Genomic DNA, 24,749 nt, shown 5'->3' with positions numbered 1-24,749 from the left:
CTCTTTCTTCTTTAACAGGTTTTTTATTATGTTAAGGATCAGTAGTAGTCCATCAATTTCTCCCTCTCCTTCTGTTCTCCTCTATTACGTTGCTTCTTAGCTAGATCTCTACAAAACCCAAGGCTATCTTTCTTAACCTCGGGTATATATCAGCATCACTTAAGGACCCCTTTCAAAAACACTGCCCGCCCCCAGCCCACACCTATGAGTCAGAAACTTCCAGAGTGGAACGCAGGGAAATGTATTTTAAATAACAAATCCCCTGGGTAATTCTGATAGACCCTCCTAAGAGGAAGGGAATATTTATTAGGCGCCCACTACGCACCAATTATGATAAAATGCACCAATTATTCAGAATCACGTTTAATCCTCATGACTGCGTATTTGAAGAAGGGATCGTGCTCTCCATTTCACAGAACCAGAAACTGAGTCTCGGAGAGGCCAGCGGATTTCCTGAGACTGCCTCTCTAGTAAATCACAGAGCTGGACTTCACACCCAAGCAGAACCGGCTACATAGTTTGTGGGACCCGGTGCAAGATGAAAATGCAGGGTCTGTTGTTCAAAAAGTATGAACAATTTCATGACGGTGAAACAGAGCATGAAACCAAGCGTGGAGGCCTTTGGAGTGTGGGACGCTGAGTGCACAGCCCACACGCCCATGCGGCCAGCCTGCACCCAAGGCTAAGTCCAGCATCACTGGCCAGCCGCCTGCTGCTGCCTCAGGGGAGGCTTTGTCTTCTGGCCTCTTTCAGTTCCTCACAGGCCCCACGATCAGGGTAAGCCACCCTGGGCATCTCATGGCCGCTGCTTGAAACAACCCTTTATCGAGATAACATCTCCTCGCCCTTGAGACTGCAGGTACTAATTGGATTCAGACGGACTCTAAGGACACCAGCTTCTTGGGAGGACTCTCATTATGTCTCTAGGAGGTGATAAGGTAGAACGCTCCCAAAGTTCCCAAAACTAACGTGGAGAATAAAGGAAAGAAAAAAGATATAGCTGCATCTCCTCCTCTGTGGACTCAAGAAGAAAAGATGAGGGAAAATCCACTTACTTGTCTATACAGAATATGCACTAGTTAAATGATAATTATTAAACTGCAGCTTCATCCTTATTAACGAAATCAGAGCCCGGATGACCATTTCGGGGGGGCGGGGGCGTAATTCAAGATGAGGTTAGTCTTCAGTAAAGGGCAATAAGGATGAAAAGTTGGGAAAAGTCATCCTCGCTCTATTTTTCTTTCCCTGGTCATAAGAAGAAAGGAATGGAAATGCAGTAGAAAATGTTACATGTATTATAGATCCGCTTAATAATATATGACAAGTGGATATGAGTGATGAGGCCTTTAAGAGACTCTGGTGACATCATCAGTCTAACTTCAGACCTGGCCTGAGACACGTGATGCTGATGAGGCTACAGAGAACGGAGGGCTGCAGTTCATCATCCTGAGTCATAGACGCTTACTTTCCGCTACATTAGAAGTTTGGACTTGTACTTTCTCAGCCTGGGGGACTCTTCTCAGCTCAGTGCACAGTGGTTTTATGCATTCACAGCTATAGGGAAGCTGGAGAAGGGGAGCGGCAAAACCTTATCAGCCACAGGGACCTGCACACAGCAGTAGCATCGTATTTTCCAGAACCTAAACTTTGGTGCAGGTCGTTGAACGTGTTGGGTCTTGTACAGGAATGCTTTGGAGCCAGATTTGGGCTTCAATCCCAGCTTGGTCTCTCACACTAGCTGGACAGCTCTAAGCCCCAGTTTCCTCATCTATAAAATGGGAATAGGAATAGTACTTACCTTAGTTCATTCATTCGTAAAATACTGACTGCCTCCTATGTCCCAGAAACTATTCTAGCGTCTGGAAATAAAGGAGTGGACTGGACATAGTCCCTGCCCTTATGGAGCTTACACTCTAGTCGGGGAGACAGGAGCAAATAAATTTAATGTGATGTAAAATGTCTTGCACAGTACCTGACGCATAGTAAGTATTTAACGAAAGTCATCTTTATATTTTTTCACAAGTTCAAGGAAATGTGGAGCACCAATGGATCTCAAGAAGCAGAATCACAGAACCAGGAGGAGGGGTGCTATTATCATAAGATCCCAGAATGTCAGAGCTGGTGGAAAATCAGGAATTTATTTGGTTCAGAGTTTTTCAAAATGAGGTCCTTTTTTGGGAAGCACTGGGGAGGCCGGATCATACCAACTTTTACCTTTTTTTACATCTGGGGTTCCCAGGGGAAAAACATATATATATATTTTAAAAACTACTAAGTTAGTCTAGCACCCAATTTGCAGACTAGAAACCTGCAGCTTAGAAATGGGAAAACCTCTCTCCAGTTTGGTGGCAGAGTAGGAAATGTCAAATGGAGAAAGAGAACTTTTCGATTATGTGATACTCTCCACCCCTCCAAGTAATTCAGTCAGCAATTATGTGTTGCTACTGGAGGGGTGCCCTGGGGATTTAAAGATATCTGTCCTTCATCCCTTACCTCTAGAGGCTCCCAAAGCAAGTTGGGGAGAAAAGGCCCTGAGCCATTAATTGTAAACTCGTGCAAAGGCTCCAAACTACATTTCAATGAGAGGGGATTCCCTCCTGAGCCCCAGAACTACATATCCATCTGCACCCAGAGTATTCCCAACTGGGAGGTCCCAGACTCCTCAAATTCAACATATCCAAACTCACTATCTGTGTCAGCAGCTTCTAAGATGGTCCCAATGATACCATCTCCTGGTATTCATACCCTTGTGTAATCCCCTCTCTTTGAGTGTGGGCTGCACTTAGTGACTTGTTTCTAACAAACAAAATAGGGCAGAAATGATGGCATATCACTTCCAGTATTAGGTTATGAAAAGACTGTGGCTTGCATCTTGGGATGCATTCTCTTATTCTCTCATTTGCTCAGTCTGAGGGAAGCCAGCTGCCATGTTGTAACCTGTCCTATGGAGAGGCTGAGATGGCAAGGAACTGATGTCCCAGCCAACAGCCACGTGAGTGAGCTGGGGAGGGGATCTTTCTCCAGTAGCCTTGACATGACTGCAGTCTGGACAACATCATAACGGTAGCCTGTGAGGGACTTTGTGCCAGCAGCAGTCAGCCAACATTTCTCCTTCCTCCTTTACACCTAGCTGCTCACCAACTCTGTACATTCTACCTTCTAAAGAGATTTCGAGGTCTGGCCCATCCCTTGCTGCTCCTAGTCTAGATCAAGCCTGCACCACCTTTCACCTGGACTACTTTAATACCTTCCCCATTAGTTTCCCTGCTCTCAAACTTGCCCCTCTAATTGACCTGGCACAAGGGGATGCCAGAGTAATTTTTATAAAGGCAAATAAAATATTAGCACTCATCTGCCTAAAAATCCCTGCTTACAGAAGGAAGTCCAAGTTCCAGAACATGTCCTGCAAACTCCTCTATGACCAGAGTCTGTCTCAGACTCTAGCTTTATTTTCTCGCACTCACTGCTGCACATCTTGGGCTCTAATTGTGCTAAACTATTGGTAGCTCTAGGATGCTTTACTGCTCTCTTTGTGCTCTTCTACTTAAAAGACAACTTTATTTATCAAATATTTACTGAGCACCTACCAAACCCTAGGTACTATTCTAGGCACTGGGGATCAAACAGCAAATAAGACAAGGTATGTTTTAACTCCTGCCCTCTTAGAGCTTACATTCTAGGAGAGAGACCACAAGCAAGTGAATAATTAAAACAACGTAAGAACATAGAGTGTGATACAGTGGATGGAGGGGAGAGTCTGGTGGTCAGGGAAGGCCTTTCTAAGAAGGTGACATTTGTCATCCCATTTTCTTCCGGTTTGCACAGTTTCTGATGAGAACTTGTTGGTTATTCTTTGTTCCTCTAAACATAATTTGTCTCTCTAGCTGCTTTTAAGATTTTCTTATCATCACTGATTTGATTATGATAAGCCTTGGTGTGTGTGTGCACATGTTTGTGTGTGTGGCCATTTCTTCAAATAGTCTCCTGTATCTTCCTTGTCTCTTCTGCTCAGGGAACTCCAATTACACATATGTTAGACCATCGATATTGTACCATAGGTAACTCAGGGTCTGTTCATTTATTTTTCCTGTCACTTTGCTCTCTCTGTTTCATTTTGAATAAATTCTATTGCTATGTCTTCAAGTTCCCTGATCATTTCTTCCACAGAATCTAATCTGCTATTAATCCTGTCCAGTGAAATTTTCATTACAGATATTTTCTTCCATTTGGTTCCTAGAAGTTCCATTTTGTTCTTTTTTAATAGCTCCATTTCTCTCTACATTAAGCTCATATTTTCCTTTAAATTTTTGTACATAGTTGTAATAGCTGTTTTAACATCTTTTTCCTACTAGTTTCATTATTTCTAATATTTATGGGTCTGTTTCTATTGATTTTCTCTTTAGGTATGGGTTGCCTTTTCCTGCCTTGTGGAATATCTAGTGGGTTTTTATTGGAAGCTGGACATTTAATGCTCAGTGTCTGGATTTTGCCTTCTTTTAAAAAGTGCTAGGTTTTTAGACAGTCAATTATTTGCAGATTATTTTGATACCTTCAAGGCCTATTATTCAAGCTTTACTAGGTTGGGCCTAGAGTAACCTTCATTCCAGGGAAGCTTCAGTCCATTAAGGCAGAACTTCTCTGGAGTCTCCATTGAATGTGTCCAGTAACCACCAAGCACTCTCCACCCTGACTTTGGAGCTTGAACACCTCCCTGCTCTGTGTGAGCTCTGTAAGTAGTTCAGCTTCTCAGTTCCCTGGTCATTCTTTGTGCAGCTCTGTGGATTAACCTTCCACATATGAATGGCCCAGCACTTGGCAAAGATGCACAGGGATCCCACGCAGGTTCCTGGAGCTCTTTTCCTGGTTGGGTCCCTACCTTTCAGAATTCTGCCCACAGAATCCTAACCACGTCGGCATTCCTGAACTTTGATCTCCATTTCCTCAATTCACTGATATCACAAGGCTCTGTTTAGGTGCCCCCCCCTTGCCCATCTTCTGGAGATTGCCTCCAGACAGAAAGCTGAGGCAACCGTAGACACATCTTGGCTTTTTCCCCCATTTCCTCGGGGATCACAATGCATAACTAAGTGTTGTCCAAAATCTGAAAACACTTATTTCATCCATTTTGTGTGTTATTCTAGTTGTTTTCTAAAGAAGGCTAAGTCCAGTCTTTGTTACTCCATCATGACCAGAAGCAAAAGACTTGGCAGGTGACGTATGAACAGGGACTGAATGAAGTGAGCAAATGAGTTATTTGAAGAGCTGAGGAAGAGCCTTCCAGGCAGGAGGAATGGCAAGAACAAAGGCCACTTCTGATAAACAGCAAGGAGTGAGCAAGAGGGAGATAGGAGATGAGGTCAGATAGAATGACAGGGGACATATCATGCAGCATCTTGTAGGCCATGGTAAGGAGCCAGGATTTTAAGTGCAATGAGAAAGCCACTGGAGAGTTTACACAGGGAAGTAATTTGATCTGACATGTTTTAAAAGAATGACTTTGGCTACAGTGAGAATAATAGGCTACAAGCAGCAAGGGTGGGAAAAGGAACACCAATTAGGAGGCTACTGCAGTGATCCAAGTACAAGGTGATGGCTGCCTAGACTGGGATGGCAGCAGGGGAGTTGGTTAGAAGTGGTTACATTTAGGATGCATTTTAAAGTATATCTGCAAGAGTTGCTTATGGATTAAATGTGGGAAGGAGAAGAAAAGAAGAAATATTAAAACTGGGGGGCCGGTGGGGGCAGGGTTTAGTCTGAGTAACTGAATGCTATTCCTTTACTGAAATAGGAAAGACAGTGGGAGAGTAAGTTTGGAAGGGAAATCAAGAGTTTGATTTTGGACACGTCAAGTGTGAGATGCCCACCAGAAATCCAAGTAGAAAAGTAAAGTGGGCAGTTGGATAGACCAGTGTGGAACTCAAGCAGAAATCAAGACAGGAGATACAAATACAGGAGTGACCAGCACATAGCTGGTACTTAAAGCCATGGGGCTAGAAGAGATCATTTAGAGAGCGATTGTAGACACGAGGAGAGGAGCTGGGATCGCATCACTGGCAGGCGCAGAAGAAGGGGCTGAGGAGGCGCACCCGAGAGAGGAGGGACACCAGGAGGGTGTGGTGTCACTCACTGTTCTCTGCTTGGCAAATTCTCTCCATGCCTTAAGCTCCAGCTGGAGCACCCCCTCTCCGGGAAGCCTTCCTTGACTGGGTTAACTGGCAAAGTTAACTGCTCCCTTTTCTGTGCTCTCCCTGCATCCTGTACCTGCCCCCTTACAGCATTTATTACTCCCATGTGGCAGTCTCCCCACTACACAGTGCACCTCTTAGGGACAGACTGCATCTTATCCAGAACCACATGGCCCACAGCTAGCTCAGGGCTTGTCTCAGTGGGTGACCAGCAAATGCGGCTAGAAGAAGAAAAAAGCTTAAATGTCAGAAGTGGTCAAGGAAGGCTTTACAGAGAAGGTGGGATTTGAGCACCATCTTGTCAGCACTGAATTTCAAAAAGGAGGGAGAAGAGGAGAGAGCGTGGCAGCCAAGACAGAACAAACAGGCAGAACTGGGGGAAACACCAATGACGTCCAGGAGACAGGAATCATTTTGTTCGGTGGGTTCGCGGGCCTCAGGGAGGACGGGGAAGCGAGGCTGGGGCCAGGCTGGGAGGCAACCAGTGCCAGGACTTGTTTCTCAAACTGTGGTCCTTGGAGTACCGGCATTCCATTAAGTTGGAAATGTGAATATTTCATGGTTTCCCCGTAAGTTCAAGGCATTTCTTCACAGACCAGTTTGAGAACGATTGTTGTTACAGATAACAAGCAATGTAATAATAATATCATTCATTAAGGGATTCCTACCTGCTGGAATTCCACACAGCTTTCTCTCATCCAGTCTCACAACAACTGTGAGGCCGGTCCAAATACAATATTATCTCTCTTTGCAGATAAGGAAACTGAGGCAGAGAAAGGTTAACGTGCCAAGCTCTCCAGCTAGAGTTGCTGGAAGGAGGAGCTGGGGTTAGCTCAAGCCCGGGACATCGGAGAACAAAACCCGAGCCGGAGCGTGAGCCCCAGGCTGCTCCTTTGCCTCCTTCCCGTGGGGTGTCTGGGGCTGACGGGGAGGGAGGAGATCAAAAGCGCAAAGAAGGAAAAGGAGAAGCACCTCAGCCTTTAGGGAAGGTGCCTCCTCCCGACACTGAAGGGAAAGGATCGCGGCCAAGGAGAGAAGTGGACCCGGAGCTAGAGGAAGATAGAAACCAAGCGATGAAATTGGGAAAGAATGTCCGTGAAAGCTGAGCGAGAAACCTTTCCTCTGTGCGTGCATTTCTGCCACATGAATCATCTACGCCCAGACGGACCTGGCTCTTTAAGCCAGGCTCACAGAGCTGTCCTCAGGAAGACTGACAGGGGGATATCTTGCTGGGGCTGCCTGGGCAATGACAGGGGGACGGGCCAGAATGACAGGGCAGCCACGTTCCTAGGCAACCGATTCCAGGAAACCTGCCCACAGCCTGGCTGCGCCAGCCCCTGCTCTGGGCCATCACGATTTCCCAAGTAGTTATTGCGGCTGTGATTGGAAAGGGGTCACGGTCACATGTTTAAGATAAATGTAATTTTCTTGGCTTTGAGTGTATGTCCGGGAATGCTACAATACGGGCCAGGCCCAGGCTACAAGCAAAACGGGCGTCCATGACAAAGAAATAATTCATTATGTATGCACAGAACATCAGAGTTCACAAAGCACTTCACCATCTTTATCTTGTGTGAGTCACACAACAACTCTGTGAGGCAGGTGAGGAAACTGAGGCACAGAGAAGTGACTAAAATAAATTAACACAGCAAGGCAATGGCAGACCATATGTTGTCCCTACATCTTTGGGTTCCAAGTCAGTTCAGGTGCTTGAGACCCTAACTACCAAGTGTTTTAACAAGTGATAAGACTAAAGAAAGCGAGAGAGGAATCCAAGGAGAAAAAGATACTACTTTCTCAATCACTATGAATCTGAAATATACGATAGAACAGATTTTAAACATCTAACGCTTTATACCTTCGCCTTCATTACTTCACACTCCTCCAAAGAAGGCAGGGAGGGGATTCACAGAGAAAGCAACAGGCTCAGGGTGGTGAAGAAACGTGCCCGAGGTCCCACCGCTGGGAAGAGGACGAGATCCTCCCGGAGGGTTACTTCCGGCCCTGTGCTCCTCTCCTGACCCCAGGCCTGGCAGCACGTAGTGTGGTCAGCAGTGGAAAACGGTCACAGCGCTGTGGTTCCATTTGCTAGACGTGATCTGTCCAAACCAGTGGCTCCCTCCCTGTCTGCCCTCCAGTTGGGCCCCTGGTTCCACCCCATGGCCGCCGCATGCCGCCTGTCCACAGCAAGACAAGCAGCAAAACCACCGCCCTGGCCCTCCACCCTGCACCCTCGCTGTGCCAGGGCTCTGTGGCTTGGCCACGCAGGCCGGCCCACAAGATACTCCTGGAATAGCTGTCACTGTCCAACAGATGTGACCACACAGTCCCCTGGGATGACCCCTGGGTGCCTCCAAGTTGCAACTCTCTCCTTCGCCCTAACCTTCTGATGGCTCAAGCCAGGACTTGTTTTCTCTGGTCCTGCCTCTGAGCTCTGCCCACTTCCCTTTTCTAAGGCCCTAAACCACCTACCTGATGGCTGAGCTAGACACCCTGCCTGGGAACAAGAACCTGGAGACAAGTGCCTAAGGACAGACCTCTGGGTGACAATTAGCCCTTCCTGGAACTGATCACTGCCTCAATTCCCCCTGCAAAGGCTTCTGCCAGCCTGCCTGAAAATCCCGCTGACGGGTGTCCAGCCGCCCGGGTCACCTCTCTGGATCTGGGGCCGCACCTTGGGACCAGCCTCCTCTTCTCCTGCTGAAGGAACACCCCACCCATCAGAGGCGCTGCCCCACTGCCTCCCCTCCCTTCCACGCTACCCGTTTCTCTCCTGCCACAGTCTTAGGTAAAGGACCAGAAACAACTCAAATGTTCATTGACGGAAGGACTGATGAACGCAGTGTGCGTATTTACAATGGAAGACCCAGCAGTGCAGATGAAAGAGCACCAACGACCCACCTCAACACAGAGCGGGAGAGAAGGTTGCAGAAGACTACGGACTCGACCGTAGTATTTTTATAAAGCTCAAAAACAAGCCAAGCAAAATAATATACTGCCTAGGGACACATTCACGTATAATAAAAGGATTTTTTGAAGCAAGGAAATGATAAACCTAAAATTCAGGACCATGATTACCTCGGGCTGAGAAATGGGATGGGGGAGAAGCACAGTAATTGGGGCTCTTGGGTTGGGGGATGGGCTGGGGATGATGATTGGTGGTTTTGCTTTGTAGCTTACATACGTGTTCCATGTATTCTTTCTTATACACTAACTGCTACAAAATAACTTTAAAGATTGGATGGAGAGGGTCCCGGAGGTGTTCCTTCGTACCGTCTGTTCCCTACTCCGATTTATCTGGTGGCAGGAAACTGTGTGCCTACCAAGGGCCTGGACTCCGAGTCCCCCGCCACAACCTTCATGGCCAAAGGATCTGGAAGAATGCGCCACCTCCTCCCCGACCGCACACTGGCTTCGTCTTCTACCATCGCCCTGTCCCATCACCCCACGGGTCAGTAAGTGCAATGGACACTTTCCGTTCGGGTCTGACACGACATCTCAGCAGCGTTTGCCATGGCTGACCCCCGCGTGCTTCTTCTCCAAGCATTTAGGCTGCTTCCTCTCCTGACATCCCTTCTATGGCTCAAGCCACTTCTTCTTGGCCTCCTTTGCTGCCCCCCTTCCCCCTGCCTGTCCCTTACTTGAATGGCAGTGCTCATGGGGGTCTTCCTGGCCTCTTCTCACCCTGTAGCCGCTCAGGGCTCAGTGCCCATCCGAACGCTGATGTTCCCAATCTCTCTCCTGCCCAGATCTCTCTCTCCCGAACTCCAGGCCCAGATGCCCAATGTCCACCCAACCTCCCCACCTGGATGTCACGCAGGTCCTTCAAAGGCAAGTTCAAGTCCAACTCCTGCCCCCACTGCCACTACAAGCTGGTCCCCCATCGGTGGCTTCTCTCCATCCACCCAAGAGCCTAAGCCTGGGAGTTGGTCTGGGTTCTCCCCACGCCCCCCCTACCACCATCTCTCCTCTGCCCCCCAGCCCCAGCCAATCACCAAGTCTGGCCATTCTACCTCTTCAAAGGCTCTCAAATCTATTCTCTCCAACTCCACCAAGCCCTTCCCAATCCAAGCCAGCATCCTCTCTTGCTCGTAGGAAAGCAGTCGGCTCACCAGTTCCCCCCTCCACCCCGCTCCCAGTCTCCCCACAATCCACTCTCCACCCTGCGGCCAGTTGGTTCTTTGCAACACACAAACCCGAGTGCATCGGTGCCCGGCTAGCACCCTCCTGTGTCCCCTACTGCCCGTACCTATCTCTTCCACCTTATCTTCCTCATCTCCCTCCATATCTCTGCCTCAAACCCCACCCTCCAGCCATACTCACCTCTAGGGCTGCAAACATCTCTCCCCTAGGATGCTTCGTCTCCCCAGCCCTATCCAGCCTCACCTGCTCCATCTAACTCTTACTCCAGGTTCTTAACTGCTGCTACTTCTGGGAAGTCTTCCCAGCCACCCTCATTCCCACTCAGAAAATGTTAGACGGTCCCCCAATCTCACAGCGCCTGGGACACTTCCTACTCTATTCTAGCACTTGTGACACTTTATACGAATTGCTTTTTAACTTATTTGTCTCCCACGATAGCAGACTCTCTGCATCAGCCAGCAGGGACCTGACTTACTGCCTTGAACAGTGCCTGGCCCCTACTAAGCAGGTGGTAAAAACTGCTAGAAGAAAGAATGAACAAATGAACGGGAGGCACTGCGTTTTCCATACATCTCGCTTGACTCTTACAAGCGTCCTTTAAGGGAGGTACTCCTGGTTCCACTTTACAGGTAGGAAAATGGAAGTAACTTGCTCCAGATTACACAGCCAGCAAAGAGAAAGCAGGAAGTTGGACCCCGGTTTCACACCAAAGCCCGTGGCAGCAACAACCCCTCCATCCCTCTGGCCGTCCCACCCCATCCCTCATCCCACACGAGGCCAGGGAGCCCTCCGAAGGCCCCATCAAGGTCAAGAATTCAGGCCGGAAATTGGCGACGGTTACCTGGAAGCACGTGGGCCCCGGCCTCCCTGCGGGGATGTCCGACTGGTAGAACACTCTGAGCTCTGGAGTCAGGGCAATGACAGTCTTAATCACCAAGGAGATGATATCAGACCAGACCTTCTTGATGTCAACACCCTTGGAAGACAACCTACAAAGAATGCTAGAGAAAGTCCTTTTGCTGCCTGTGCTGGTACTGTCCGAATGGACAAAATTACCGCTATGGATGTTCAATGAATAGTTGGTCAAATGCATAAAGATGTGGTGCAGGTTTCTGGGGTGAGGCTCCTGGTAGGGCTCTGTGCAAAACCGCGAGAGTCCGTCTTTGGCTATATAAATCTCTAAGGGCTCTAAGGACTTCAGTAGGACATACAGACGGATATCAAACTTGAGCTTGTCGATAAGGAGAGGTTTGCAGACGTACTCCTGGACCACCGCCGGCCTGCTCTGGAGGGTCCCTGCCAGGCGGATGTCACTGGGGTCTTTAATGAGGTAGATTCCGTCACCCTGACAACCACTATCAGGTTTCACAATAAAAGTGGGCTTCCAGGAGGGGTCCCCATCTTTCACCATTCGAACCTGGGGGGAGAAAAAGGATGGTTAGCACTGTATTCTTGTCCTCCCTGGTCCCTCGAGACACAGCAGGACCTCGTCAAATGTTCGGTGAATGAGTGAAAAAAACAGGCCCCACCTATGTGAGGACTCACTCAACACCTACCAGGGAGGTAAAAACTGTACTAGGCACTGAGACAGTGACCTAAAAACTGCCCCAGATCTTGTCCCCCACAGTCCAGCGGATTTTCAGTCACAGGACCTGGGTATGAATGCCAGGTCTTTGCCGGTTATTAGCTCTTACCCTGAGCGAGTCATCTAACCGATGACGGTATAGTGATGGTGATGATGATAGCCTAGCACTATCTATCATGCCGACCATGTGTGGTGACTACATGAGGCACTTTACATAAGTTATTTCCTCTAACCCTCACAGAACATACGGCTGTTCCCTTTTCATGGCACAGGAAACCGAGATGGTACCGTACTTGTGAAGAGCACAGGCCTGGGAGTCAGACTGCCTGGGCTCATATCCTGGCCCTGCTACTTACTGTGTGACCTTGGGCAAGTTACTTATCTGTGCCTCCCTCATCTGTAAAATAGGAGAAAGATTGCTCTGAGGATTAAATGAGACGATAAATGCAAAGGGCGAAGCCCACAGAACCTGACACATGAAAGGCAGCCATAAAGCCTGGCTGGTGCTATTTTTCAAAGATGAAGTAAGTTGCCGGTAGACTGAGGGGCAGAACTGGGACTGGAATCGAGATCGAGGGCTCTGAAGTGCTTGCGCCCCCCTCTGTACTTCCATGTCTCAGTTTCCTCGTTTTAAAAATGGGGATATAAAAATCTTTCCTCCCTGGGTCATCGTAAAGAGGAAATCGACTGAAATGTGCACAGGGCGGAACACAACACTACACAGAAGGGCGGCACGGGAGCTGTTAGTTTACCGTCTATATCTCTCATTAAGTTCATCATGACTCAGCCAGTCCTTTAATCTGTTGAGACCTTTTGAAACCGGATTCCGTCATCCTAAGATTTGCTCTCCTCCTAGCTCCAGGTCAGCAGGACACCCACCTTTAATCTGTTGAGACCTTTTGAAACCGGATTCTGTCATCCTAAGAGTTGCTCTCCTCCTAGCTCCAGGGCAGCAGGACACCCACAGAATTACCCTGGGCACTCGACCAGTGCAGCTAAGTCTGGATCTGCGGGTCTGCATCACTCAACACACACCCAGTTGCCCCGGACGCTTATCCTGGGGGACGAGCTGGAGGAAATTTAAAGGTGAAGTTGAAAGAGGGAGCGGCTCTCTCTGCAGCTTCTGGTATGAAAGAGCCCCTGAACGAGCTTTCCTTCCTTTCTGAACCCTAACTCAGAGCGGTGCCGGCTTGCCCCAGAGCTGGACTCGACCGGATACGCACCTTTGCTGCGTAAGCCCAACCCAGGACAACTGTGTTCTGGGTTTTCCTTATCTCTCTGGCCAGCCTATATTTCTAAGTGAAGCTTTTGCCAATTCCTTGGGCACTATCAGTTACTCCGGGCTTGTAAAAGATCTTTAACAATGGAGAAACACTTAAAGCTTTAATAATGGTCCACACCAACTGTTTCCCCCTGTCAGCAGGATTCGAGAATGGAACTTCACAGGAGATCAATGCCAGCCTCCCAGGGCCCTCCACGGAGCCTTCTTTGCGCCAGTGACCTTGATGCTTATGTAGTTATTTAATATTCACCCGAAGCAGTCATACGTTTGGCCCTTTACAGTAAACATACACGTACTGGAGAAATGGCAGTTATGGATCAAGAAGTAAAAAACGTCAGGTTTGCACTAATGGGTAATTTTTCCCTCCGGAAAGCTTTTGCTATGCTGAAGATACTAACAGTTCAATATATTATTGGCTGCAATATTTTCTCCTTTGAATTCAGTGCATATGCCTTAAATAAATTAAACTACGTGGTCAATAGTCTCTGTCATTCGTTGCATTACTGAATATTTTTTCGGCTCTTTGCCAGAGGAGAGCCATACAAATCAAGGTTATTAATACTCATAGAATCACTGAATTTTTAGAACTGGAAGGATCCTCAGAGATCAATGGTATCTAATCCTTAACAATTCAAACAGGGAAGCTGAGGCTCAGAAAGGTGACATAACTTGCCTTGGGCTCCCTAACTGGCTAGTGGGAAGGCTAGCATGAGAACTGGAGTCTTTTTGACCTCACGGCAGGTCCTCTGTGCCATCTTTACCTCTGCTGAGGTAAAATTAAAGGGTTTTTTTCCCCTGAATACTAGAGGAAAGATTCTCTTAATATAGCAGACAGTATCTGAGCTCTGGCCTCACTCTGCACAGTTTGGTCCCGGAGCATGGCCTTCTTGGAACTGTAACTGTAGATCCTGAGTTGGCCAGGCCTGCCCCAACTCCAGATCCTCTGTCTGGGTTCCTGGCTTGGTCTACTACAGGCACCATTTATGGGAAAACTTCACAGCTGTTCTGCATGTGGTTCCCAAAGCCACCAGACCCTTCAGCAACTTCTATTTTCAAAAGAGAAAAAAAAAATTCCAGAATTCACATTCACTTTCCTCTGAGGTTTTACTCAAGGGTGACCCCTCCTCATGGGCCAGAATCTATATAACTAGGCCCCAGCCCCAGAAATTCGGATTTTCTAGATCTGGGATGAGACCTGGGCATGTGTATTTGGGAAAAAGCAGGACAGGTAATTCTGACGTTCACTCCGTTTGAGAATCGCTGGACTAACGTGAATTAAATAGAAATACAATCTGGGCCCAACACATTGAATGAAGTTTTACGCCTTAATGTTAGCCTGAATGTGAGGAAGACTTGCAATTGGGTTACAGCTGATGGTACCGCCAGTTTCACCCAAACATACTCTTGGATGTGAAATTCATCATCTTGTAACTGTATGCACGGATAGCTTAGAGAGATGCAAAGAGGATGCAGTGACCTGATTGCCAGGCACTCATCGGCCCTGTTGAAAATTTTTATGTCTTTTACTGCCCTCTAGTGGATATTTAAGAAATGTGACTGGGAAAGACCCCCATTCAAAATTCGACTCTTCTTAGCAGTAAGATACTCTATTAAGATGTTAAAATATGATATTTGTCTTTCTCTGTCTGGCTTATACGTGGAATCTAAAAAAAAAAAGCTACAAATGAACTTATCTACAAAATAGAAATAGAGTTACAGATGTAGAAAACAAACTTATGGTTACCAGGGGGTAAAGGGGTGGGGAGGGATAAATTGGGAGATTGGGATTGACATATACACACTACTATATATAAAACAGATAACTAATAAGGATCTACTGTGTAGCACAGGGAACTCTACTCAATACTCTGTAATGACCTATATGGGGAAAGAATCTAAAAAAAGAGTTGAGATATAGATAGATAGATAGATAGATGTAACTGATTCACTTTGCTGTACACCTGAAACTAACACAACATTGTAAATCAGCTATACTCCAAAAAAATTTTTTTTAAAGAAGATGTTAAAATAGTCTTAAGGAAGCACCACCACAAAAAGTTCCCTCTGTATTACTGTTAAGGTAAGCTCATACTTTGAATAAACTCATCTCCAAAATGCCATGGTTGGCCAAGGTCACACTCAGTTCTTATGCTGTCTGTCCCTTAAATATATTTCAAGCGTTCTCCCTAATACACAGATTGGGCTACCTGTTAAAATTCTCTCTCAGTCTGTATAAAACTTTTATAATCATGGGCAACATGAGTATAAAATCCTGTAAGTATATACCACATAAAATTAGCAACTTTTATATTCTTCACTGTGTGTTTTTTAGTATTTTCCAAACTTACCATTAGGAAAAAAAAATACAAGTGGCAACAGTAGGTAGCAGCAAGTATCTCTAATTATATTTTCATAAGGAATAGCTTCTGGCGAACAAATATTTGAACGCCCATGTTCATTGCGGCATTGCTGACAACAGCCAAAAGGTGGGAGAAACCCAAATGTCAACTGACAGATGAATGGATAAACAAAATGTGGTACATACATACAATTGAGTATTATTCAGCTATAAACAGGAAGGAAATTCTGACACACGCTACCGTGAAACTTGAAAACATTACGCTAAGTGAAAGAAGCCATCACACAAAAGGACAGATACTATATGGTTCCACTTGTATGAGGCACCTACAGTAGTCAACTTCACAGAGACAGAAAGTGGAATGGTGGTTACCAAAGACGGGGAGTAGGGAGGAATGGGGAGTGAGTGTGTGATGGGTAGAGCTTCAGTCTGGGAAGATGGAAGAAGTTCCGGAGACGGATGATGGCTATGGTTGTACAACAAAATGAATAGACTTAATACTACTGAACTGTACACTTAAAAATGGTAAAGATGGTAAATTTTACGTTATGCATATTTTACCACTGTAAGTTTTTTAAAAATTTAATTAAAAAAAGAAAAGAAATAGCTTTAGGTGAGTTCGAAAGAATTCTGAAGTGAAAACCAGAAAAATCTGGATTCTAGTCCCAATTTAGTCAGGTAATTTCTGACTGTGCGACTGTGAGAAAGTCACCTAACCTCCTGGGCTTTGTTGGACTCACCTATACAATAAAGGGGGTCACACTGAGGTCCCTGGCTTCTGCCAGCGAACAGGTTCTGAACAATGATTTATCTTGACATCACCACAGTGGATGGCTGTGTTACAAACACGCAAGTGACACTGGTCAGCAGAGGGCTGATACTGGGCTGCTGGGATCAGTGCACTGGGATGCTGTACACAATAGGAGCTCTGCATGGGAGATGCATGAGGCACTTGAGGAAGTCAGCTGGGCATCTGGGAGAAGCAAGCTAAAACATTTCAGGAGAGAAATTCAGCCACCGAATACCAAACCACAAAACATTATTAGCAGCGAGGGGCGGGTAAGAGGACAATTGCTGAAGAAATACCATGTCTGCAATACCAGGGAAGTCAAAGCCAGTTAGAGCAGTCCTCTGTCACACAGGTGGATTTGCATCCAATCTTAGCAACTGAGACCCTTGGTGTCACGGGCACAGGGAGCAGATCTTCGGCAAAAACAAGCCTCTGGTAGACAAGCAGATGTCACCAAGTACATGCTGGACAGGGGGCAGGGGGCAGCCCCTTCCAGCCTCGGCCAAGGCAGCCTCGCACCTGGTGCAGGCAAATTCCTACTCCCAGGGTGCCAGGCGATTTCTGAGGCAGGCGAGAAGGAGGCGCTCTACAGTCAGGTTTCCGAGGGCCAGGCAGGAAGGGGCAGGGTGGGAGATGGACAGGTGAGGCGGGAAGGAAGAACAGGTAATGTGCTGCCGGGGTGCGGTTTTGTGAAGGCAGGAGAGAGCCACATACGTTCTGATGGCTGGAGAACGGCCAGCGAGTGGAGTGGGAAGCGCTCTGGAAATCCCACTCGGGAGATTTACAGAGGCCAGATCACCACAGCAAAAACAACAACATTAGTACACACGAACGGGGCCTTCCTATGGGTCAGGTGCTGTTCGAAGTATTATCTCATTTAACCCTCTACAACTCTATTTTACAGATAAGGAAACAGAGGCCCAGAGAGGTTAAGTAACTTGCCAAAGGTCACACAGCCTAAAGGATGTGGAACCAGGTTTTGAATGCAGGCACTCAGTTTCCTGAGCCCATGTCTAGAATGAAGGCGGGATGTGTGTGAAGTAGGGCAATGGAAGAAGATCAAGCTTGGGGAGGAGCCAGGGCCTGATAGGAAGGGTCTTGAATATCATTTTAGGGGAGTTTGGACAATGTCTCGAAGTGATGGTGAGCCCCTGAAGGGTTCTGAGAACTTAATTACACAAATTGATGTGTTCTGGAGAAACATCCCTCTGGCTGGACTGGAGTGGGTAGACATGGTGGGCAGAGAGGACGAGCCTGAATGGACGCCGGCAGGGGGGGTAGGAGGAAGGAGAGAGGTCTGGAGTGGTCAGGCCCCCGGATGATGGAGGAATCCCCCGTGATGGACCCGGTTACACAGGGAAAGTACGGAGAGGGAGAGATGAACCCGGGAACGAATGCAAGGCGGGAATGGGCAGAAAAGATTCCCAGACACCTTGTGTTTGTACTTGATCTGTAGGCAACCAGTGGATTTTCAACCACTGGGTGACACGGCACCCACATCACTCTGGCGTCCGAGAGGAGGATGGTTTGGCAGGGAGGAGACTAGTTGCAGGAAGATACAGGGCCATCCAAGGCCCGAGGGCCTGAGCTGGGCAGTGGCGCCAGGGCTGGGATGCAGAAATGGTAGAGGTGGATTCGGGGGCAGCTGGTGGCTGGATGGAGGTGAAGGGGAAAGAGAGGGTTGTCAGCAGGGTGGGGGGGATGGTACCATTTACAGATTTAGGGGACACAGGAAGAGGAGCGGGTCTGGGGTTGGGGGGAGGGGGGAGATGAGCAGCTCACCTCATTGACTACTAATTGAGCACCTGTAGCCACAAAGCCCGCTTAGGATTTTACGTCACCTCCTCCCTCAAGCCGCTCACTGTTCATCGGAACAGGACTGTGTGGTCCAATCACTCATATAGATGGTTAATGTTGATAACGGCGACTCTCCCCGTGTTAGCAAAAATAACAACCGCTGTCTGGCAGGCCTGAGACTCCGAGATTAAACTCAGACGTGGATATGGTGAACTGAAGGAAGAGTAGCCAAAGAAAACCCTCAGGCCAGTGGTTAGCAGGGGAGCTATGGGCCCCATGGGAGTAACTATCACTGCACCTGTCAAACACTCCCCCACTCCCTGGCTTTCCAAGAGGTCCAATTAAGAAAACCTAAATGGTAAAATAAAACAAACAACAACCACCAAAAAAGCCTGTTTGTTGGGCTTCCCTGGTGGTGCAGTGGTTGGGGGTCCGCCTGCTGATGCAGGGGACACGGGTTCGTAACCCGGTCCGGGAAGATCCCACATGCCGCGGAGCGGCTGGGCCCGTGGGCCGTGGCCGCTGAGCCTGCGCGTCCGGAGCCTGTGCTCCGCAACGGGAGAGGCCACGGCATGAGAGGCCCGCGTACCACAAAAAAACACAAAAAAAAACCAAAAAAAAACAAAAAAAAGCCTGTTTGTTTTATCACTGATGAGTGTCCTGGATTTACTTGAACAGTTTAAAAGAAATAACGTTAATTATGCCCAAGGAAGTACAGCTGATCGCTCACGTGCAACTCCTCGGCAGTGTGGCTTAAAAGGCCCTCCTTCCTCGTCCGGCCCCAGCTCAGGTGCATCTCAGCAGCCTCATTTCCTGCCCCTCCCGCCCACCCCTCTGCACGACTCAGCCCCAAAGGCCCAGCTCAAAGGTTCCCACTGAGAACCCTTTCCTAGTCCATAACCCTCCAGAATGGCCCCTCGAGTCTGTCCTCTGTGCTCCCGTGGCTGTGACATCTTAACCCGTCCATGGCAAACATCCCCATCACACTGTAATGTGACTGCGTGTGTGTCTTTAGGTCTACAGCTATGGTGTATTATAGTTGCATCTTTAAGTATATTGTGGGAGCTAAGACTCCGAAGCCCAGCGCTGCTGCCCTTTACTAGCTGTGGAACCCTCGACAGTTTTCTGACCTCTCTGTGCCTCGGTTTGCTCAGCTGGAAAATGGGAGTAAGAGCAGTGCCTCTGCCGTGGGGTTGTTGTGAGGATTACACGAGTTAAAGAATGTGACTTGCCAGGGCTAACATATGGTGGGGCTATTATTATTATTCATTGTTATTATCTCTCTCCCATTTGACTATGAGCTCCTTGACGATAAAGACCAAGCCTTATTTTACTCACTATTCCCAGAAAAGCGGGTGCTCAATAAACATTTTCTGAAATGAAATTATTAGGAAGCTTGATTACTATGGCATTTATGAACCCCAGGGACATTAGTTAGTACATACCTAACTAATGATTGCCAGATAAACGAACCTCTCCTGTAGAAACAAAATTAATGAGAAAGAGGAAAGGGAAAAACGACCATTTGTAGAATCCGTGTTCTGTGTTCTGTGCTTTACAGCCATGAGCTACCGAATCTTCACAACAACCCTGCAAGGAAATAGAGGCTCAGAGAGGTGGAGTCCCAGGGCCGACGTCACACAGCTAACAAGCATAAAGTTATCATTTGAAACCAAGTTGGTCAGAGTCTAAAGTCTGAGACCTTTCCGTAACAACCATGTTCTTTGGGAAAACTCCAAGCAGGTGAACTTCTGTTTAATAGGTAGAATGAGGAAAGAGAGAGTCGTGGGAAAGCAAAGTGACAGGCCAGATGACAGGGCTCAACTCGCCTTTGCTGGGGCCCCCAGGGTTAGAAGAGGGCTTCTCTACAGCCCCAGAGCTGCCTTGTGCCTTCACACCCAGCCTGCACGCCAGGAACCATCACACACACACACACACACTTCACAAACAAACTGGAGACTTGCCCAGGGCCACACTGCTACTGGCAGAAGCAGTCCTGAAACATAAAACCTCTAGATTTCCAACCCAAAGTTCTTTCTACACTAATGGATTCGGGATTCGGCATCTGAAGAGGTCTTTCGGAGAGTCCTTGGGAGTAAGTCCTCTCTCGAAGTAACATCACATTTGTTTGGTGTTATAATAAATTTCACTGCTTTCCAGAGAAATCACCTTACTTAATCCTCGAATCTCCATTCTGGGGTGAATGAGGAAACTGAGGCCCAGAGTGTAAAGTCAGAAGCCTGCAGTCACCCAGCTAGAAGGCAGAACCAAAGCAGCAGCCCTGGGCTCACCTGTCCTTTCTTTTGAAGGTGGTCTCCGATCTACCTGGAAGGCAGACACGGCATCACTGGGCTGCTAGGGAGGCCGGTGCTTCTGATGATGAGAGAGGAGCCTCTCCACCAGCTTCACCCCAAACCCAGCCTGTTGTCAACGTAAAGTAATGAATGGATCCCACTTTTAGTGAACAGCAACTTTATGTGGGCCATAATCTATCCATCATTAGTGAGCAATCAGAAAGCCACTCTGGATAGAGCACACCTGGGACTATAAACCCTGCTTCATAGGAAGGAGCCCGTCATTTCATGAAACTGCCCATGTTCCTCTCAGGTCTGCCCTCAACACCGACCCCTTATTGCTGGAGCTGAGTGAGGAGAGTGGGAACACGAGGACAGCCGGCTCACTGCCCGGCCTCCCCCACCCACTCCCCAACTCCCTCTCACCCCCGAACACGTGGGCTCCAACCAGGCCGGCTGAGGACGAGCCTGAAGCTGCAGCCTACGGGCCTTGGGGATCCCCGAGCACACGGGGGCACCCAGGCTGCAGCTGCCCTTCACCTCCACCAGGTCCCTGTGCTTGAGTGTCTGTGGGGGGCAGCAGAACCGGGGCAAGGGGTTCCAGTCTCCTAGACACGGCCTAGCTGGACGACCCTGGCCAAGCTACTTAACCTGTCTGCATTCAGTGTCCCTATCTGTAAAACTGGAAGAATAGGGCCTGCTTCCTATGGGTACTGTGAGGATTAACTAATGTCTTCCATTTGTACTTAACACAGTATCAGTCTTTATTATTTCATTTTACTTCATTTTTATTATTCTGCCTCGGTTCCCTGAGCATCCTCCAGATTCCCTACTGAGGCTCATCCCGACCTGCTTGGCTGGAGTCTGAACGCCTGCCTGCACGGGCCACAGCGCTGCCCTTGGTGACTGGGCCTGTCTCTGCCCCTCAGCTGTCGGCTGGTCCCCTTGGACGGCAGCCTCACACTTCTGTGCTCCTGTGTGGGTCACCCCAGCAGAGCCCCTGGCAACACCAGCTTCACACGCCCACCCCCTTCCTCTCTTCCCCACAGCTTCCTACCGAGATTCCAGAGGGCATCCCAGCTGATCCCACCTGGAACACAACGACACTCAACTGCTGAGTAAGCCTCCTTCCAGCTAAACACATTTCTCCAATACTGAGGGCTTCCTGCGAATGAACGGGCTAAATGCACACACCTCCAAATACGACCACGTTATAACCAAAAGCGCCTCAGACCACCAGCCCTAGCTTCATCCCGCTTCCCAGCACCACAGTCCTTATGCCTGTCCCTTGCATTCTTGCCACACTTTACATTGAACTTTAAAAAAAGACAAGAAGATCAACCTCATATTTTGCAACACTCAGACCAGGTGTCCTCCCCCACCCCCCTAGATGTTTTTTAGGCTAAAACAGCATCGCTGTTTGCAGTGTTGATGAGCGCGAAGGGTCGGGCTAGGCATGTCAGGATGTACCCATGAGACCCAGTCCTACAAGACGGGTAACAGCATTTTCACTTTCCTACTTTGTAACCAGAGGTTTCCCCCCACCCTCCGAGACCCTATAAAAAAGAAGCTGAGTTAACTGCTGACTCCTCAAGGACACGGAAGATGACGTCCGCATGTCTAGATTTCCCTGCCCGGTCCTGTCCCCACCTAGCAGGGAACCCGGAGGGTGTGAGACTCAGCAAGCGCTGGTTGGAACCCGACTCACGGTCTCACTTTGTTCAATTGTTGTTGTGTTTGGTCCGGGATCACAGGAAACATGACTTCAAATGCTGATCCTGGGTGATTTCATCTGAGCCTGGGGACCTCAGTTCCACACGCCCTGGATGTAGCTGGCTCCCTGCTCTCTGTCTCTGGCACACACTTCTCTCCTGGGCTCCAGTCCCATGTAATTAGACATCTACAGAGGCGCCACAAATTCTACGCGGCCAGTACTAATCCATTGTCTCTCTCCTCACATCTACTCCTCCTGCGCTCCCTGTATCAGTAAATAGCACCATGTCCCCAGGCCAGAAGTCTGGGAGTCACCCTAGTTTCTACCTTCCCCCACATCACCCACCCGCATCCAGTCCCCCAATTCTGACATTTCTCCTTCTTTACACGTTGTACCAACCTCAACTCCTCTCGTGTTCCTCAACTATTAATACTGGAAGAGCTTCCTAGTCACCCAAAGCACTGCAATCCCGGCTCTGTGCTGGCTGGTCCCACGTATGCTTTTCAACCCTTACAAGCAACCCTATGAGGTAGGCATTAAAGGGTGAGTCAGACGAAACTGCTATTTTTATAGGTCAAAAACAGCCATAGGGATATGAGCAATTTCATATGGTCCAACCTAATACTGTTATCGCCACCCTATCACAGGTGAAGAAACTGGGACTTAAAGGGTAAGTTACTTCCCCAAGGCCAGACAGGTTGTACCGTAGGGGGCCAGAATCTGAACCCAGGTGTGGGTTCAAAACCCCAAAGGCTATACTTTTTCTGCTAAACCATATCATCTCTCAGGGTTCATGAACCAGTTCTAAGAGGAAAGCTCACCACTTAACATTTTAAAATGTAACTAATAATAATATAGAATAACTACCATTAATGTGCACCTCCTATATGCCTTACATTCATTACTTTACTTAATCCCCACAGCTATGCTCTGAGAAATCTACTGATATTGATTTTTCTTTCCTATTTTTTTTTTATTTTAAAAGATGTTTTTACTATGTGTTCTTGGGCAAAGCACCTAAGTTCTCTGCCTCAGTTTCCTCATGGATATGATGGGGATAATATATCTACCTCACAGGGGATATCCTGAGGACTGAATGAGTTCATGCAGCAGTTCCCAACCTTTTTGGTAATAGGGACCGTTCTCGTGGAAGACAATTTTTCCACCGACCAGGGTTCGGGGAGGTGCTTTCGGGATGATTCAAGCACATTACATTTATTGTGCACTTTATTTCTATTTTATTACATTGTAATGCATAATGAAATAATTATACAACTCACCATAATGCAGAATCAGTGGGAGTCCTGAGCTTGTTTTCACTTGCCACTCACTGATAGGGTTTTTGTTTTTTTTTTAACATCTTTATTGGAGTATAATTGCTTTACAATGGTGTGTTAGTTTCTGCCTTATAACAAAGTGAATCAGTTATACATATACATATGTTCCCATGTCTCCTCCCTCTTGCATCTCCTTCCCACCCTCCCTATCCCACCCCTCTAGGTGGTCACAAAGCACCAAGCTGATCTCCCTGTGCTATGCGGCTGCTTCCCACTAGCTATCTATTTTATGCTTGGTAGTGTATATATGTCCACGCCACTCTCTCACTTTGTCACAGCTTACCCTTCCCCCTCCCCATATCCTCAAGTCCATTCTCTAGTAGGTCTGTGTCTTTATTCCCGTCTTACCCCTAGGTTCTTCATGACATTTTTTTTTCTTAGATTCCATATATATGTGTTAGCATACGGTATTTGTCTTTCTCTGACTTACTTCACTCTGTATGACAGACTCTAGGTCCATCCACCTCACTGCAAATAACTCAATTTCGTTTCTTTTTATGGCTGAGTAATATTCCATTGTATATATGTCCCACATCTTCTTTACCCATTCATCCAATGATGGACACTTAGGTTGTTTCCATCTCCTGGCTACTGTAAATAGAGCTGCAATGAACATTTTGGTACATGACTCTTTTTGAATTATGGTTTTCTCAGGGTATATGCCCAGTAGTGGGATTGCTGGGTCATATGGTAGTTCTATTTGTAGTTTTTTAAGGAATCTCCATACAATTCTCCATAGTGGCTGTACCAATTCACATTCCCACCAGCAGTGCAAGAGGGTTCCCTTTTCTCCACACCCTCTCCAACATTTATTGTTTCTAGATTTTTTGATGATGGCCATTCTGACCGGTGTGAGATGATATCTCATTGTGGTTTTGATTTGCATTTCTCTAATGATTAATGATGTTGAGCATTCTTTCATGTGTCTGCTGGCAATCTGTATATCTTCTTTGGAGAAATGTCTATTTAGGTCTTCTGCCCATTTTTAGATTGGGTTGTTTGTTTTTTTAGTGTTGAGCTGCATGAGCCGCTTGTAAATTTTGGAGATTAGTCCTTTGTCAGTTGCTTCATTTGCAAATATTTTCTCCCATTCTGAGGGTTGTCTTTTCGTCTTATTTATGGTTTCCTTTGCTGTGCAAAAGTTTTTAAGTTTCATTAGGTCCCATTTGTTTATTTTTGTTTTTATTTCCATTTCTCTAGGAGGTGGGTCAAAAAGGATCTTGCTGTGATTTATGTCATAGAGTGTTCTGCCTATGTTTTCCT

At 47.5% G+C, this 24,749-nt stretch overlaps 1 protein-coding gene across 13 annotated transcripts in view; it reads right to left on the bottom strand.

Moving 5' to 3' along the window:
• Window positions 1–24,749, bottom strand: part of TTLL11 (tubulin tyrosine ligase like 11) — a 266,594-nt gene that overhangs the window by 157,289 nt on the left and 84,556 nt on the right. For 11 of the 13 annotated variants that reach the window (XR_010944864.1, XM_067743431.1, XM_067743428.1 and 8 more), the window contains one exon: window positions 11,170–11,745. The exons of 1 other annotated variant lie outside the window; for it this stretch is intronic. Coding sequence is in view for 11 of the 12 variants with exons in the window: in XM_067743431.1 (XP_067599532.1) it covers window positions 11,170–11,745 (576 nt within the window). In the remaining variant the exon portion in view is untranslated. Of the gene's footprint in view, window positions 1–11,169; window positions 11,746–18,126; window positions 18,279–24,749 lie in introns of those variants that run through there. One more of the 13 variants, XM_067743440.1, reaches the window with a different exon arrangement.

This window comes from Pseudorca crassidens, chromosome 7 (assembly GCF_039906515.1).
Source record: "Pseudorca crassidens isolate mPseCra1 chromosome 7, mPseCra1.hap1, whole genome shotgun sequence".
NCBI lineage: Eukaryota > Metazoa > Chordata > Mammalia > Artiodactyla > Delphinidae > Pseudorca > Pseudorca crassidens.
The sequence above is the reverse complement of the archived record's forward strand: the minus strand, read 5'-3'. Positions and strand labels throughout refer to the sequence as shown.